Source organism: Lupinus angustifolius, chromosome LG06 (assembly GCF_001865875.1).
Source record: "Lupinus angustifolius cultivar Tanjil chromosome LG06, LupAngTanjil_v1.0, whole genome shotgun sequence".
NCBI classification, from domain to species: domain Eukaryota; kingdom Viridiplantae; phylum Streptophyta; class Magnoliopsida; order Fabales; family Fabaceae; genus Lupinus; species Lupinus angustifolius.
Window position 1 is genome coordinate 16968422 of NC_032014.1, and position 17046 is coordinate 16985467.

At 34.4% G+C, this 17046-nt stretch overlaps 1 protein-coding gene across 2 annotated transcripts; it reads right to left on the minus strand.

The window, feature by feature from the left end:
- LOC109350084 (wall-associated receptor kinase-like 14) lies at positions 284–5955 on the minus strand. Of its 2 annotated transcripts, none has more exons than XM_019591212.1 (4): positions 5824–5955; positions 4639–5369; positions 2174–2248; positions 284–1815 (listed from the first exon to the last, which is right to left on the minus strand). In XM_019591212.1, exons 2-4 carry the CDS (start codon positions 5348–5350, stop codon positions 542–544), a joined length of 2061 nt encoding a protein of 686 aa, XP_019446757.1. In that variant the 5' UTR covers positions 5351–5369; positions 5824–5955; the 3' UTR covers positions 284–541. The 2 variants fall into 2 exon arrangements, with proteins under 2 accessions (XP_019446757.1, XP_019446756.1); XM_019591211.1 differs by having other exon boundaries at positions 4639–5407; positions 5824–5954.

Sequence of the window (17046 nt, forward strand, 5' to 3'; positions counted from 1 at the left end):
AATGATATGAAACTAACTAACATATTTGTTAAATATACCCTTAGCTAATCCAAAATTTGATAAGTAGCGGATTGTACACCACATACACATTCTGAAAAGTACTGTGTCTCAAGTAACAATGATTGGAAAAATGACTGATGAGGTACCAAAGTAGAGTCTTTTATAAAATACTGTAGTGTGATGATACTGAAGACATACTGAAGACATCGAAAGTCTGTGATACTGCACGATTTTATCAATGCTGGCATGCTGCAGTCTTTCCAGGAAATTCAACAATCTTCCATGACTAAATTCATATTTTACCTCCTGTATGAGTAGTGTATTCTGTATATTGATTACTGAGGAAAATAATCACACATAAGTTATACTTTTTTTAACATGACTCGGAAAGGAGAAGGAAACAGAATCCTAATGTTCATACACCAAAATAGCTTTAGCCTATAACTGGAAAAGAAAAAAGACAACTGTTAAATCCCTTTATTATTATTCCATGAAGGAGGCTTTCCACCCAGTAACTATATATGTCACTTGACTACATTTCCTAGCATGTGTTTGTTGAAGGTGAGCTAGGTTCACTTAACCAATTATTATCTTGAACAGATACAGGGGAGCTCTCCTTCACCTCCTCCATTGAATGCAAACAAATATCTGTTCTCTTTGGAACAGTCAATGTCTCACTTACCTGACCTTCTCTCTTGAATTTAATACTACTCAGTGATTTCTCACTTCCATTGCGAGGCGATAAACACGCAGACTCGACTGACGAAGCCATGCATATAGTTTCCTCCATGGTTGCCCATCCGCTCCATCTGTTTTGTTCGAGCTCTTCTGCCACTTCCATCATAGTAGGCCTCATGTCACTATGAAAAGCAAGGCATCTAAATGCAAGCTCAGCTACCTTGAGAACAGAATAGAGTGTCCAAGCATCCCTATGCGGTTCAAGGAAAGGATCTATGATCTCATCTACACAGCCCCTCCTAATCTTATCAACAGCAAATGTAGCCAAGTTAACCTCACTCTGAGGTCTAGCAAAATCAATCACTTTCATGGCCGTTATTATCTCTAACAAAACCACTCCAAAGCTGTAGACATCACTTTTATCAGAAAGGTAGAAGTTCTGGTGGTATTGGGGGTCAACATAACCTGGAGTCCCTTGTGGCGCGGTTGAGATATGTGAATTTTCTGTCATGCCAAGCCTAGAAAGTCCGAAATCTGCTACTTTCGATTGAAAGCTATAGTCCAAGAGAATATTACTAGATTTAATATCTCTGTGGTAAATTGGAGGATCAATTGCAGAATGAAGATATGCTATAGCATTAGCAGTTTCAGTAGCAACGGTGAGTCTTATTGTCCATGGTAGGACTTCACCCCTCTCTCTTTGCAAATGTTGAGAGAGTGTTCCATTCGGCATATACTCGTAAACGAGTATCTGCTCTCCGTCCTCTATACAGCAACCTAGGAGGCGAACTAAATTCGGGTGACTGACCGAAGAAAGGAGCCTGATCTCATTCATGACTTGATCAACACTATTGGTGTCCCTATGCTTGATTTTTTTTACAGCAACCCACTCATCATTGTGAAGATTTCCAGCATAAACTGTGCCGAAAGCACCAGTTCCCAGTCTATGTTTCTCAGAGAAAGAATCTGTAGCTCTTTCTATTTCTTTGTAGGGGTAGAAAGGAACACTAGAGTTTCCTGCAGCTTCTCGTAATAGGCGCTTTATCGTCACTTGTTTTCTCAGCCAAGTAGAACGATGCTTGGTAAAGTAACATAGAAGAAACAGAGCAGCCACCAGGGAAGCTCCAACAATGATCACTGAAAACAATCATATAGCATTAGTCAAGTTTCTTCATATTGATCTCTTCTTTATGAAAGAGAAGAGTATAAGAGACTAAAGTATAAGGAAAATGGGAAAGAAGAAAATATTATTAGCTCAACGCAATTGCTATAGGAGTATAGGGATGTTGTGGAATAAAGAAAAAGCAAAAAATAAAACATGTTAGTCCTATTGTGCTATAACTTGAAATAAGTGTTTTACTTTTTATTCAGAATAACATGGTACTTCTCTCATATGAAACCCACTAGTTGAACAGGTAATAATTGAAAAAGAAGTTACTGAATTCTGCTATATATGGGATCATATATATATTGGAAGAATTAAGTGAGATTCTACCTCCAACAAGGACTCCAATTTTGATTGCTCTCCCACATTCCCCAAAATTAAGTGTTGAAGCATTGCAATGAGAAACTGGTGGGTGGAAACAACAGAAAACGGATTAGAAAAGTGACCATATTTCAAACATTAATTTAGTACTGCAATTACTACATGTTGCAGCTTAATATTTTACACCTATATTCATATAAAAAAAATATTCAAGGCACCAAAAAATATATCAATTGTTTTTGATAATTTTTATCTTAGTTGTTTATTGATTCCAAGATGTTTACTACCAACAAGGTGTTCTCTAGTAGTGCAAGACACTACTAAATCCCAAAATAACTAAAAGGTTAAGAATTCAATTTCGATTAGCGACACTTGTTGTTGGGACGGTAATCATACACTCTAAAGGGGATTAATTCCTTACCAAAAGGTAGGAAAATACTCTTAGTAGTACAAAAAAACATATATTTACTTAATTGTATAATACATTAATGGACAAATGTTAACATTCACCTCTTTAAGTTTTCATCCCATGCATCAGTCTAATTTTATGGTGAAAGCATTTTATTAATTCACTTTGTTACTAAATTAATATTTATCATATTCTCATATTTGGAAGTTAGAGTACATATCTAATACTGAGTTTCATCTCCAAATTCCGCACATTGTGAATGTATTTGCCACTAATGCCTCCCCTTTGACCACTAACGATAAGAAAAATAATAATAATTCAAACCCATCCACCAAACCATGTGCTTTACCTAATATTGATATATAAATAATCGATTGGAGCAACCAATACAAGTTGGCTTTTAAATGATTCTTTCTATGACAAGTTATCATTCAAAACAAGAACATATCATTGCTTGAAGATTCTTTGCAAAATCATGGGTGAAAAATACCCAAAAAACAATAAAATCTCTCAAGCTTCAAGAAATTCGACCATGTTTACGAGTTGTATTTTAGAGGAGAAATGAAGCCTTAGAAAGATGGTAACCATAAAAGAGGGATAAGAAAAGAAGGAAAAAGAACAAGGTGAGAAAATTATACCTTTGTAATTCTAAAAACAAGAGAGGAAGAGATGAAGATGCTTAAACTGAATATACCTCTTGTATTGCTTATTGATTGAATGAATATACAAAGGAAATAGAAGGTGACTTATACAGAGAACAAGTCATACTAAAAACTAACTAAAACAACTAACTTACTAAAAGGGAAAAATAGAAAAACGGTTCAAATCAGTTTTCTTCTTCTTCCCTGATTAAGTGGTTAAAAGCTTGAAAGGAATGGAATAAAATGATAAGATAGCTCTAAAGTTATTCACTATCCCTCCAAAAATTCACAAACCCTAAAATCTATAATAACCACCTAGAGAAAAAATGACAAAGGCCATCATTATGTATTGCTCCACAAGAATCAAAATAATGAATCTTATGCTTTAGTTGATAATACCACCCATGCTGTCAACATATCAAATGTGGCTATTGTGGACCTTTATAAAGTACACACTGATTTTTATTCCCACAATACTATACTAATAAGAAATGGACATTACCTGTTATATTTTATATCTCTATTTCCATTTCAATCTAATTAAAAAATAATACTTAATTAAAAGAGTTATAATTACTTTAGTATTTGTCTATTTGATATACTTGAAACACAGACATGATTTTTGGGGTATGTGACTTTTTGCACGTCTAAGACACACTCCACTTGTATTCACCTCTATCACAACCAACCTGACGCGTTGCTAGTGGTTCATTGGCCAAAGCAAAAAATAAAATTAAGCAATTGCCGGATGTCAAACACCAATTGGTCATATTCCCTTTTCATTAATCATCATTGTTATTATATCTATTCCATTAACGGGGATCAAAATATAATCATTATTTTCATATCATGATTAGTGTTTGGGATCAAGTAGCTGTCTTATGCCAGAATCAAGACAATTAAAAGTTTAAATACTGCTTATGAAAAGTAGAAAACTTAATAAAATTTCTTTAACAATGATATAATAAATTGTACCCTAACTTTATTCCATAAATTCTATTTATTGATAATCTATTAACAATGACAGCATCACTAGGTAGGACAATAATCTCAAATCATGTCCTAAACAAAGTATGAATAGTTTATAATTGGGTGTTTCAAATTACAGTCCTGATTGAAAGTTATACAAATTATGGATATTGTGACAATTGCAATATACATTGCAATAGTGTGCAAAAAAAGTTTATAATTAAAAATGTTTTTAAACTTAATATAGTATGATGTAAGGCCTCTAATACCATTATATTGTACTCTCTGACATGCACAATTTGGTGTCACATCACACACTCATGGAAATTAACATAATATGTCATATTATATAATGTGTCTGCAATTTCATAAACTGGAAAATATGGCTTTGTATAGTGGGAAAACATTTTCATATCAAATGAGAAAAATATAATCAAATAACATGGTGGACTGACCTCTCCGGCAACCGGTGCCGTCTATGAACCCATCTCCGGTGAAACCTTCACGGCAGTGGCAACGGAACCCTTGTTTTCCTCCCGCAAGATGGACCTCAGTACAAGTCTCATTATTAGAGCAATGGCAAGGTCCTTCAAGCCACCACCCCAACTCAACCACTTGAAATTGCAGCGAAAGCTCTTTACTCTTATCAACAGCAATAGCAGAGAACAAAAACTTGCACCCACTTCCCTTCAATTCCTCATGTGTCATCATCATAACATCTTTACCCTTCAGCATCGTCAAACAATTGATATCTTCACTTCTTTTATGTTCACACCCTTCCAACTTCAAGCTACCAAAGAAAATTGATGTGGGAATAACACAGCCTCCAAGATGAGATGAACAACGTTGTACTAGAAAGCTGTTATTCCGTGTTGGAGCGAAGTTTTTACCAAAAAGTGGGTCTACGAAGCTTATCCTACGGTTGCATTTAGCAGGTAAACGAATGTATATGCTGTCAGAAGTTACGTTTTGGACTTTTAACTCTCCAATTTGTACTTGTTTTCTTTCTGCACAGTTAAGTTGGATTTCACACCCAGAAGAGAATCCAAAAGGGTACTTCAGGGAATGTTTTCCACAACTCCTCTCGCAGTTGTTGTTTATGGCTTTTGTTGAGTAGAACATGAAGATTGTGAAGACAATAGCAAACTTTGTTTGGTGATGAAACATTTCTGGATGCAAGTTGAAACTGTGGTATGTGTGAAAAGTGTAATAGTCATCACCTCTCTGCAAAGAAATAAAAGAGTTACTCATGAAGTTGGTAGAGTAAGATAAGACCCTACTAGATCCCAATAAACAAAATGCTAAATATTCAATTATTGTAAGCGATATTTGGGAGGAACAATTACATTTTCAAAATAGATTAATCCTTACTCAAAAGGTGGTGATACCTTTGGTAATACAATACAAAAACAGAACTTAATTACCTAAGTTTCGTTATTTTTTGGTTTAGATATTGGACAAGAACAAAGATATGTTTGTTGTGCATGAGGTGATGGATTAAATGAGAAATTAAAGCTTGTGTTTGATGCTGTTGGCGAGCCATCTATCTCAATTAATGCATCAAAGTTTTAATTTTGTCAAAATGAAAAATAAACGAAGCTATGAAGAAATGGTTGCAAGGTATCAATATTAATGCATACCTTCAAGGCTCTGCAAAGTTGAAATTATTGGCCGTGGACGTTGAAAGAGTAATTCACCAACAACTTTGAAGACCGGGGTTGAAATTGGGTAAGGCAAAGAACACCCCTCTAAACGAATAATAAAAGAGAGTTGTCTAGTTAAAGTTGATTGACGAATATACCCTTTATTGAATTTTCTTATGTACAAAAGCCCTTTATCTCCACGTCAAATTGTCTGTGCACGTAACGCTGAAGACTTTAAGTCAAGAGAAGAACACAAATCATGAGATTTGAAAGCCCACGGGAGAAAGTTTATCTGGCTTCAATTCTATTGGTGTAATCATGATTGTTAAATGACAGAGTTCACACTTAATTTACTTCATTACATTCGTCCTAGTTTAAGTACATTTAGACAAAAAATGATTTTAGGAGAAAATTTATTTTTGGTACTTTACTAAGTGTATTCCTTTACTTTTTTTTTGAAAAGAATTATTCCATTTCGGAATTTGTGACTGCATCTTCAATAAGTGTTACTCCTAAAAATAGAAATATTAACTTTAGGAATTCAGTTAGACCTTATACTACTAGACTAAGACTAAAGCCTTGTTGATAAATAATTGAGTCAATTGTTGACATATGTTTAGACTATTATTTTTCTTGTCTTTTATATGAAGTAATAAGGGTGAGAGTAATAGTTTTTTTTAATGTCTTTAAACTATATTTTGATAATAGAATATTTTTGAAACCCTATCCTCAATGGATTATTGACTATCTCTGGAAGAGGTAGCATGAAATTCCAACCCCATCCAATAAATTTGGAGTTACCATTATGTTTTTGCAGTTAAAACTTAAAAAACTCTTTTTATGCCCAATTTGAAAAATATGATATTTGAACATGAGTTTAAAGACTCAGAGACAATAATAGGTCGAGAAATGTATCAATTCATCATCCTCCCTATTAAATGGTACTCTCACTAATTGTATACATCTTTATATCCTTAAATTAAAAATTCAATTATTAAAGTCAAAATAATATATTTTTGTTTTTGTGTATGACAAGTTTACCTTGCTCATACATATCTCTAAGTGCAATGGAGAAATTAAAATTACGAAATTCTAGGTTAAGGATTTATTAATATATTGATTTTATTTAATTAAAGAAAAGAATATACAACATGAGTCAAACTATTAAAATTTAATAAATTAATTTATCATAATTAAAATATTTATAATTAATTATTTTTTACATGGAATCAATAACAAAAAGACTGCATAGGTTGTGAACAGACATTCTTGTTTGACAACAGAATGGAATATACATGAGTCATGACTTGATTGTTGAAATTCCATAAATCAATAGATTAAAACATCTTATGGAAATTATTTTAAGTTAGTTTTTATTATTTTATTATTATTTTAATATTAATCATTATTATTAGATCAAATTATTATAATTTATCATTATTTATTGTTTTTTTAATATTTAATTTTTTAATTAATAAATAAAAAAGGAAATAAACTAAATAAATATAAATGGTTACATCCAATCCACGTAGTGTGATAAAATTGTATAGGCACGAAAAAAATCAAAACAAGGATGAATGATGGTGCTACTAAGCTAAAGGGTTATGATGAGAGGTGCATAATCGCGTGGACTGCAATTGTGGAATGTCATCAAGAAATGATGGAGTTGATTGGCAAGTAAATCCACAAAGGGTATAGGCCAATAGGGACCCACTAATCACCATGCACACATGAAATTATGGAATATGACGTGGGTAGTGTAGTTTGACTATACTATCCCATGTTTGGGGTTCATTTTCAAGTAATTATGGGAATGATGCATTTTTTGGATCTCGTGAATGTCATCCATGATTTTACCAAAGTCGTGGACCAGATCCACGATTTCTCTGGAAACTCGTGGACCACATCCACGATTTCCATGCAAAGTTTCTCTCTCCTTAGTGAAATCGTGTATGAGATACATGACTTCTGTAGTCGTGTACCCAGTACACGAGATTAGATGGTCTATGTACATTTTTAAATTTCCTTTGCACGAATTTTTTTTTTAATATTTTATGAGCTTTAGTTTATAAAAATAATATAATTAAATTAAACTTGTAAAATTAAAAATTAAAAATTTAATTGAATATGGTAATTTTAGTAAAGTTTTATTTTTATGGATTTTGGATAATTCTGGTTAAAATTATTAACATATATTTTCAATGCATAAATTGAAATAATAAGAAAATTTCATAGAAAACAGAACAAGAGAATTTCATAATTGTAGTAGGAAATTTGAAAATCATTACATTATAGAAAACAAAACAAGAATAGAAATTTCTAATGGCGTCTATAAGATGATGTTCCACATCTAGGTGCCTTTCTCCTTCGAGGTTGTTGGACTCTTAGTTGTTGTTGTTGTGATTAATGTTGTCTTCCACCTCTAACTAGTTGTGGCTGCTCCTCATCTTCGTCTTCATCATCGTCATCATCTTCATCGTCTTCGTTTTGTTGTGAAGGCATTGTCGGTTAATAATATTGTTGAGAGTTGAATGCTGAGAATGGAGTATTTGAAGTAGTGCCAAACATTGATGACATTCCTTGAAATTGCGAAGAAGATGCTAAGTGAGAAAATGAGTAGTCACCCATTGCTCTGTAACCGTCAAACCCAAAGGGTTGTTGTTGTTGTTGCTGAGGAACAGGAGTTTGAGTGTATTATGTGGATAAGTATCCGTATGAGTTTGACTCTCATAATGTTGTTAAAAGTCAGGTGCAAAAGACATTTGAAACTGTTGTGTAGGAGGAGCTTGAGAAGTAGTTGAGGAGAAGGCGGTTGGAAGTAGTTGAGCAAACACTTCCATCATCTCATTACAGTTTTGATAGACGTCATTCAATGACTACAACGGATTTGGAAACACATTTGTAGGAGCACACCTATCCTGAATCATTTTGATAAAATTGTACTGAAAAAATGGAAAAAATTAAAATGTTAGAATATGTCAATACAATTTAAAATAAAATATAATTAGAAATGTAATTGTTATTACCGATCCGGCTGAATATGCTCCGGCTGGAGAGATGTATTTCCTTGTCCAATGTAAGTACCATTGCATATACTGCGAGTACTGATACAAAGGCTGGTCACCGGGAAAACCATTTACCACATACGTTTCCCGGTTATTCAAAATTTGAATCCACTGGTTATGCTTTTGAGGCCAGGTGTAGTCATTTTTTCCACGTAGATCCATCTTGTGTTGTTTTTCCAGATTAATTGGATTATCTAGGATGGGTTGTTGTAGACCAAACTACCTCATCACCCGACCAGTAGCATGCCACTCAACAAGTGCAAAGCGGATGAGTGGTACACGTGCTCAAGCTACATCAGATATGGGGCCCACATAGGTAATGTTCCTATATGGGGTCCACACAAACTAATATAAAAAAAATTAGTAATTAATTAATATAAAAATAATTAGAAATAATAATAAATATATTAATAATAAGAAATTATAGAAATTACATGATCAATGCGCAAGCGATCCAATATTGATCGTATTATGTTGGTTGCATGACCAGGAATGTTGGTGGTGATTAGATGTTGCACCCACCTAAAATGTAATGTTATGGGAAGTTAGTATTATATATATAGTTTGAAATATAAACTCTTATAATTTGAACAAGTTTAGGAAAAAAATTGGAAACAAGATTTACCTTTGGACTAAAGGGAATATTTGTAAATCATCGTTGTGTGGTCTTGGAGCAAGCATTGGGATGCAATCATATGCCCACGACTGTAGTAGATGCAAGCATCCTTGATTTCAATTTGGCGACTAATGATCGCCGCATGACATATTCCACGATATAGACACGCCAATACAGCTGAACCCCAACTATATTGGTATGTCTATGACAAGTCCTCCAACAATGGGAGATACATCAGGTGGACTCGTGATCCTGATGCATCTGGTATGAGGAAGCCTCCAATCATGTGTATATAAAGGCTCTTGCATGTTGCTCAATGACAATATCATCAACATCTTCTGGGAGAACAACAAAAGTTGAGTCTAGCCAACTCATTTGGATCCTTTGGCCCGTAATCTGTTTATCAGTTGGGATTGCACCCAACAAGTTCTGACAAATGATTTCCCAATTAGCACTTGTAATTCTAGTAACAACAGCTCCATTAATGGGTAACCCAAGTTGATATGCGACATTATCAAGGGTTACAATGCATTCGTCAATAGGTAGATGGAAGGTGTGAGTCTCCGACCTCCATCTCTCAACTAATGCCATAATGAGGTGATTGTTTATTTCGATTGTCCCAATATCCAGAATATGCCCAAATGCGGTGTTACGAATAACTTCTATCATTGGTGTAGATGGTAATTGTTGCCAAAAGTTGTATCTTGCTCGAAAAGTAACCTCTCCACCATTCCAAATGTTAGTGGAGACATGATCTTTTTGAAGGTTGAGAAGGGAAGGGTTAATAGGACCTGGACCAATATGTTCCATTTTTTGGATGAAAATTATCCGGAAATCAGAAAACTTACGGTGTGAGAATGAATAGATTCGAAAGGCTTTTTTTGGTGTGAGAATGAAGGTTCAAAACCTTGAATTTATAGGGTTTGGAAGTCGTGAATGGGGTCTACGACTTCATGAAACTCGTGGATAGGGTCCACGAGTTTGTACCAGATAGTGGTATTTGTGCCCTAGCCGCACATGAGTTTGTAGCCCTAAACCTAGGCTGGGCCAAAGTTGTGGATGTTGTCCACGACTTTCATTCAATTACCTACACTAATCTCGTGGATTTCATCTACGAGTTTCATTAAACCCTAGAAATCTGCACCAAACTCATGGACCCTATCCACGAGTATCTTTAAATCCTAGTGAATCTCGTGGATCCCATCCACGACTTTCATTGAATATATTGATATATAGATGGTTTTTTTGGATATGTATTTATTGATTGTAATATTTTTGAAAATGTTATACCGAAAATGTAAATGTATTTATTGATTGTAATTTTTTTTAAATGTATTTAATGATTGTATTTTTTGAAAATGTATTTAATTGTAATCTTAATATAATCTAATTTTCTCGTAATAAACAAATTATAATCTTAATAGAAGATGTAATTGTAATCTTAATATACTGAATAAAACAAATTATAATCAAATTGTAATGAAAAGTGAATAAAACAAAATATATTACACAAATTGTAATATTACATAAGTTAGTTTTGCCTTGAACTTTGCCCGACTTCGGTACTTCTAAATGGACATTTCTTCCTATTGTGTCCTTCACTCCTACACCACCCACATTTTTTAATTTGTTGGGATTGAGAATCATCCATTTCGTTGTGTATACGTGTAGTTTTTGGTCTTCCAATAGGTTCCTACTTATAAGGGGATTAAGAATAAAGGTTGGACCTAAATAAGGAGGCCAATATTCTTCATTTTCAATGGGTTGAAACTCATGTCCATAAACCTTCTGCAAGTTCTCTAACCTATAAATTGGTGATATAAACTTCTCATAGTCTAAGTTCAATGATGCACAAGTAGCAATAACATGAGAACATGGCAATTTTAGTTATTGAAATTCCCCACAATCATACCAATTTTCGATTAATCTAACTGTGTATACTCTTGAGTATCGACTACCACCGGTAATAGCAACTTCCACCTTCGAGACTCTTGATTCCCATGAAAAATTTCGTACAATTTGACATGTAGATTTTCGGTTATTTTCATTAATCACATTAGTCAATTCTTCACAATAAACATGACCCGCCCTTATCGTGTTAGTTGCTTCATTTCTATGGTGTACAAACCATGAGTTAAGTCTACGATATGTTGCTATAACAAGTGCAGTAATTGACAAGGCTCTTGCTCCTTTGAGAACAACATTCACACATTCTGCCAAATTCGTCGTCATATGGCCGTACCGTCTCCCATCATCATATGATTGCGTCAATTTTTCTTTTGGGATTTTATCTAACCAAGTTGCTGCCCTCGAGTTTTTTTGACGCAATAGAGCAAGCATTTGCTCGAATCGAAGCCGCATCAATTCATATCCTACAACAAGTTCATTATTATTAACATAAATCAAATAAATAAATAATTTCACATAAATGAGATTCATTTGAAGACATACCCATTTCAATGACTTTTTATTTCAAATCATTATCTCGGAACTCCTTGTTGAAATTGCTAGCAACATGACGAATGCAATATATAGATTGACCATCAGACCATTGAGGGAGCTCAGTACGTAGTGCACCCAACAAACCTGTACCCCTATCTGATATTTTACAAATATTTGGTTGTGGGGTAACATATGTCCAAAGATTGTAGAAAAACCATTTCCATGCTTCTTTGGTCTCTCCTTCCACAATGGCAAACACTATTGGAAATATACGTCTATTACCATCTTGGGAACTAGCTATTAACAATGTTCTAGTATATTTTCCAGTAAAAAATGTGCCATCCACTTGAAGGATTGGTTTGCAAAAACCAAATCCTTCAATGCATGGCTTGATAGCCCAAAAAACCCTATCAAGAATTAAAGTATTATGTTCTTCATGATTAGATGTTGAATATCTTACAATTGTACCTGGTAAATAATATTGAACAACATTCAACCAACGAGGTAACTCCTTGTATGATCCTTCCCAATCACCATAAATTTGGGACATTGCTATTTGTTTGGAAATCATGCCTTCCTATATGTCACCGTATAACTAAAACGAGTGACCACTTCTTTAACTAATGCTTTAATTGGTATACAGGGATCTTCTGATACTAGTTGAACAATGCAGTTTGCGATGAAATATGAGTTCAACTTCGTGTGAACTTGAGAAATATTAGTGGATACACAAGTGTGTCTTCCACTAATTTTTCTAATCTCCCAAATATCACGCTTCACACTTTTCGATGCCCGAAGTCTCCATTCACACCCAACACCATAATATTTACATTTTGCAACATATCTATCTGGCCTAGACTCATCCATATTATAATCAACAAAATTTCTAATATGAAATTGTTTTAAAGCATTTATTGTTGCTTCCTTTGATTCAAATTGCATACCAACAAAAAAAAGATCATTATCCATACCAGTACTTATGTGAGTACTTCTATATGGAAAATCTTGTCCAGACTGATAATCAATGCTAACAAAAAAAGATGAAGAAGTATCATATGTTATGCTAATTGGTTCAGTAGTGCTAATTTTAACATCATCATCGTCGTCGTCATCACATAGCTCAATGTCCTCATCATCACTAAAATCACTAACAATATCACTAATAATTGCCATCTACATATAACATACAGTAAAATATAAACAAACGATGTTTACATTTAAACATAAGTAACATTAGATAAAATTAACTATAAAGTAAATGAACTAAAAAAATATAAAGCATTTTTACCTTCAATAATCACAATTCTTCAATTACAAATTAACCTTAAGATTTTTCATACGTTTTGTTCCTTATGTGTGGTTTATAGCCGGGATGGATGTGGTATAAATATTGGTTGAATGTCGTCGATCCAAGACATGACTTGGATCTCGTGTACATGATCTACGAGATTGCATGGAACTCGTGTACCGGGTCCACGAGATTACCATGAAACTCGTGTTGCTGGCCCACGACTTATAGGGACCTGACACGGTGTAAGGAAATCGTGGATGGGGTCCACGACTTTGGTTGGAAATCGTGGATGTGGTCCACGATTTTGTGAAATCGTGGATACCATCCACGACATCCACTACAAAATACCCCAACCCCGTAAATACTGCAAAACATACCCCAAACGTGGGATAGTATAGTCAAACTACACTGTCCACGTAAATTTTCCCATGAAATTATTGTTGGAGTTAACAATGCACGAAAAAATGGGCACCAAAAATACATGCAAATGATTGGTCTTGTCAGGTATGCAGGTGTAGGAAAAAATCGCATTTGGAAACACCAATAGACCAATGAAAAGTGCCGCTTTCCATATAGTTCTTGTTGTGCACAAAAACTAGAGTATATGGTAATGATATGATGATGATTAGTTCTTTACTCATTTATGTGTTGTTTCACCATGTCGACGTGCCAATTATAACGTCCCGAAGATTACTTTATGAATATTGTGATTAAAATGAGATTTTTTTTTGAATATTTCATTAAAAATTGTTTTACTTATATCCATTTATTTTTCGAGATATCACATTTTTAGTAATATACTGCGGAAAATCAAGGATGGTTACCTAACGGTAACTGAAAATGATGCAATACTTTCCTAAATACTTCTTCATTAATAATTAGACTTGACCCTACAACATGTATAACAAGGTGTTGCTTGGTCAAGTAAAATGTCAGTATAGAATATAAGGCGCAATCAAATCATTGCCCAACTGAAGCTATACCAAATAGGCTGAATTCTTCAGCGCTACAAAAGTATCCTACACAGATTCCCTAACCCCAAAAAGAAAAAAGGAAAAGGAAATAGCTCCTAATGGCTAGCTCTAGCACTAATGGGGCACTAGAACCCTCACTCGGGTCCTCGTCCAACTCGGAGTCCAAAGAGAGATCTATCACCTCGAATTACAAGAAGAAAGAAATGTGAAGAAGATCTTTCCTCCTGACTTTGGCATAGTTTTGATGAAGACACCAACATCACCAAAATGAAGAAAAGGAAGAATACTTATGAAGACAAAGAAGACAAAACTTCAAGACAAATTAGTCTAAGTATAAATAGGTACTTCTATCCTATACTCTTGAATATACAATAGTAGTAATGCTCAAACTATTTTTAAAAAGAAAATTGAAACACTTCAATATACTCAAAACAATTTTCAAAAATAGTGTGTAACAGGTTACTACATCTAAGTAACAGGTTTCATGTGTGAGAAAAGAATTATCCAACTTCAAACTTATCAGAGTAATCTGTTACTGTCTTTGAGTAATAAATTACCAGTTTTAATAAAGTTGAGTAACCGATTATCCACTTGTTTTAATCTATTACTCTAAATTGAATTTAAATGGCTAGTGCATAGAATGTTTGGATAATTGATTACCTACTGGTTGTAATCAATTAGTGAGTGTTGTTGCATCATATTTCAGATTTCAAAATGAAAGGTTTTCATCCCAAATGAAATGTCTTCACTCCAATCAATTCCTACCTCTTCATAGAGATACTGACGGGAACCTCCTTTGGGGTTGTTCTTATTTCACGATCGTTCTTGGATGGTGTATCACCTTTGGCTGAGAGTGCTTGAAACATGGCCTAGGCTAGCTTTATTTTTGGCCTTGAGAAATAGAGTAAATTTAGGCAGCGAAAATAAACTTGATTGGATAAAAGAAATGGAGAAGATATGAAGATTATGGCGCCACAAGCAAGTGAGTTGTTTGATAAGCCAAGTGATAATCGCCACAAGGAAGGATCCTTGATAAAATTGATAATTCTTGGTTCAGCCAAGAATGGTTTTAGGAGCTCTTGCTCAACTAAAGGAAATCAATTCCAAAATAAAATTCCAATTCCACCTTTTTTCATTTTGCAAATTGAAGTACATTTATAGGCAAGCCATCATGGCTCCCCACGTGACCCCACTATGAATTAAGACTCATTTTGGGCTAGATTAATCCTGCTTCATGGATGGTTACATTGGATCTTTTTCCAGCCATGATTGATACGAAATAAAGCAAGTAAATATTCCACACAGAAATTCCTAAGTAATTAAATTACAAAATGCAAGATACTTTTAATTTCCATGAAGAAGTGATGCACTTTAGCCTAGGATTCCTTAGTTCTTTGGAGAAGTTCGGCCATCATTGAATGCCATAGTCCCCACGAGTTTAGGAAGCAATTTGGACTTTGAATTGTGCTTTTAGACTTGGCTGGATGCATTGCACGAAAATCACACCCACACTTATCATGCTTGAGTTCCCCATTCAGATGTATTAATTGAGTGGAGGCTTTGCACGTAAATCACACTCCCATTTATCAAGCTTGAGTTTCTCAATTAGATGAATTATGTGAGTGGAGTCTTTACATGAAAATGACATCCCTAATTAATCATTCTCGAGTTCTCAATCTGATGCATTAAGTGCAACCTCTCTCCAGCTTTAAGGATGGTAGTTGTAATTAATGCCAATTGTTCACTCTTCAAACATGCCTTTATTCAGAATTCAAACTAATGAAAACATGCTTAAAGAATAAAAAACAATTAGGAAATATTAAAATTGACACACCACGAGTTTTCCCGACTTTTTTGGTAAACACGGTCAGGCCATGCCTTGGGACACGGAAACACGGTCAGGCAATGCCTTGGGACACGGTCGTGTCTCAATTATAATCTTGGGAAATTTCGGACAGAGGCATACACGGCCTGGCCGTATCCTAGGGCACGGTCATGTTCATCATTTTCCATTTTCTGGCTAAATTTCCAAGTAACACAATGAATGAATTTAGAACTCCCTTGGTTTGATCTTGGAACACTATCCTTGATGCTTTCCATGAGTGGTCCTAGTGCATTTTATGCTGTTTTGGTCCTTGCCCTTGTCATGGGACAACCATTGCCTCTTAGTTCATCATGATCCAACTTTGGCTCATATGGGTTCACATCATACCCTCCTTTTTGAAGGGAATTTGACCTCAAATTCAAGTGGTCATATCCTCCCGGGTCAAAAGAAATTTTCTTTATTCTTTCACTCCAACTCTCAACACATTCTTCTTAGATCACCCCTTTGACAAATATATTGATTAATGATAAACAATTTCTAATTTAAGAGTACCCATTTTTCACCATCAAAGTTGAATCTTCAATGTTGCTTGTCTCCAACATGTGCACATTATCCAGATCTTCACTAAGTTCCACACATGAATTGATAGGTGGAAGAACACAAATTGTTTCTTTGGGAAATAATTCAACAATACCTTGCAAAATTTGATCAACAATAGTTGTCAAACAATTTTCATTAGAATGGATAGTAGTAAAAAGAAATTTCCCGCAAAAGGGTAGGTACAAGAGTTGTTTTGAAACCAAGGCACTCTTAACCTCCCTTGGAATTTTACTCATAGTGGTTGTACTCTTGGTTATTGCATTCGAAGTGTTCTCCTCGCTTAAGGTGTTATCCTCATTCACAAGTGTTTCACTCAAATCTCCCTTTCTCACAAGAGTTTCACTCAAATCTCCCTTCCTCACAAGTGTTTCACTTAAATCTCCCTTGTTCACAAGTGTTTCACTCAA